The sequence below is a fragment of the Drosophila persimilis genome, unplaced genomic scaffold (assembly GCF_003286085.1).
Source record: "Drosophila persimilis strain 14011-0111.01,24,50 unplaced genomic scaffold, DperRS2 tig00000606-arrow-arrow-pilon, whole genome shotgun sequence".
Lineage (NCBI taxonomy): Eukaryota > Metazoa > Arthropoda > Insecta > Diptera > Drosophilidae > Drosophila > Drosophila persimilis.
In genome coordinates this window covers 1793747-1794823 of record NW_020825324.1, presented here as the reverse complement: position 1 = coordinate 1794823, position 1077 = coordinate 1793747, and the positions used below count along the sequence as shown (strand labels likewise).

General features: G+C 39.1%; 1 protein-coding gene across 1 annotated transcript; it reads left to right on the top strand.

Moving 5' to 3' along the window:
* Positions 1 to 226: 226 nt before the first annotated feature.
* On the top strand, positions 227 to 701 carry LOC6597288. Its single transcript, XM_002022539.2, has 2 exons — positions 227 to 328; positions 394 to 701. The coding sequence occupies exons 1-2, from the start codon at positions 296 to 298 to the stop codon at positions 613 to 615; spliced, it is 255 nt and encodes an 84-aa protein (XP_002022575.1). The 5' UTR covers positions 227 to 295; the 3' UTR covers positions 616 to 701.
* Positions 702 to 1077: the final 376 nt, after the last annotated feature.

The window sequence follows — 1077 nt, the reverse complement described above, 5'->3', positions numbered from 1 at the left end:
GGAATCGATTTTATGCTAGTTTTTGGGAAACTAAAATTTCACAGAAAGTATGCCCCCGAAAATCTCTCACATTTCTTAACCTTTTTGTCATATATCGTTGAAAAATGTTAGTTCGTAAAAACACGATAAAAGATACAGATCAAAATTAAAAATCTCAGTTAAACTTTTAGTAAATTTTGAACAACAAATTCCAAAACATACAAAATCTTTGCTAAATATTTTCGGTAGAAAAACAAAATAGGCAACATTTTCAGTACAAAAAGAAGTGGAAAAAAGTTTCCATCTACAAACAAAAATGCCCAACAACTCACGAGTGCAATATTTTCCGGTGAGTACAAATATTTTCGAAATTGAAACTATTTATACGTTTCTCCGGTCGTTTGTTCCTTGCAGGGCGGCCTGAACATCCGCACCTGCGAGCGGTATCCGCATCAGAGGCAAACGGAGTTCTACCGCACACCCGAACCGCGCCCCTCGGCCCAGGGCCAGAAGGCGGAACATGACGCAGAACGATTGAATCGTCCACCCGGTCCTGAGGCACCCGTACGGGGTCCCCGCATCCAGCCAGCGCGAACCTCGGAAACACGAGCATTTCGCAATGCCTACTTTTCCTAGTGCGGCGAATTGGCACATCCACCTGATGCTTGAAGAAATGCTTATCCTTTTTGTAACATTCTTTGGAAATGAAGCTTAAGAACGGATTGTTTTTTGTGGTGTTATTTTCGTTATTTCTTGTAATTTCGTTTGAATAGCAAACGATTTCGATGATGCGTAAAGCGCGTCATGCGGCAGCGTTCCTCTGCTAATGGGGCGGGAGTTGGTTTCCATTTTTTTTAGGCATTCACGCGGAAATGCATAAATATTATTTCTGGTATTTGTCGGTTATTACTTATGTCATTCTGAAATTTCGGGTATTATTTGTTGTATTATTGTGGTATTTTTCTAGTACTGGATAACGGTTTTCCTGTATCTTTCTAGTATTTTTCGGTATTTTCATGGTATTAATGCTAGTATTTTTCGGTTATTACTTGTAATATCATTCTGCAATTTCTGGTATTTTTTATTGTATCATTGTGG

Bases quoted from the DNA above. Each gene is read 5' to 3' on its own strand.
- LOC6597288 (XM_002022539.2), top strand. From the start codon at position 296: ATGCCCAACAACTCACGAGTGCAATATTTTCCG. The intron at 329-393 runs GTGAGTACAAAT...TGTTCCTTGCAG, and splicing joins CACGAGTGCAATATTTTCCG to GGCGGCCTGAACATCCGCAC.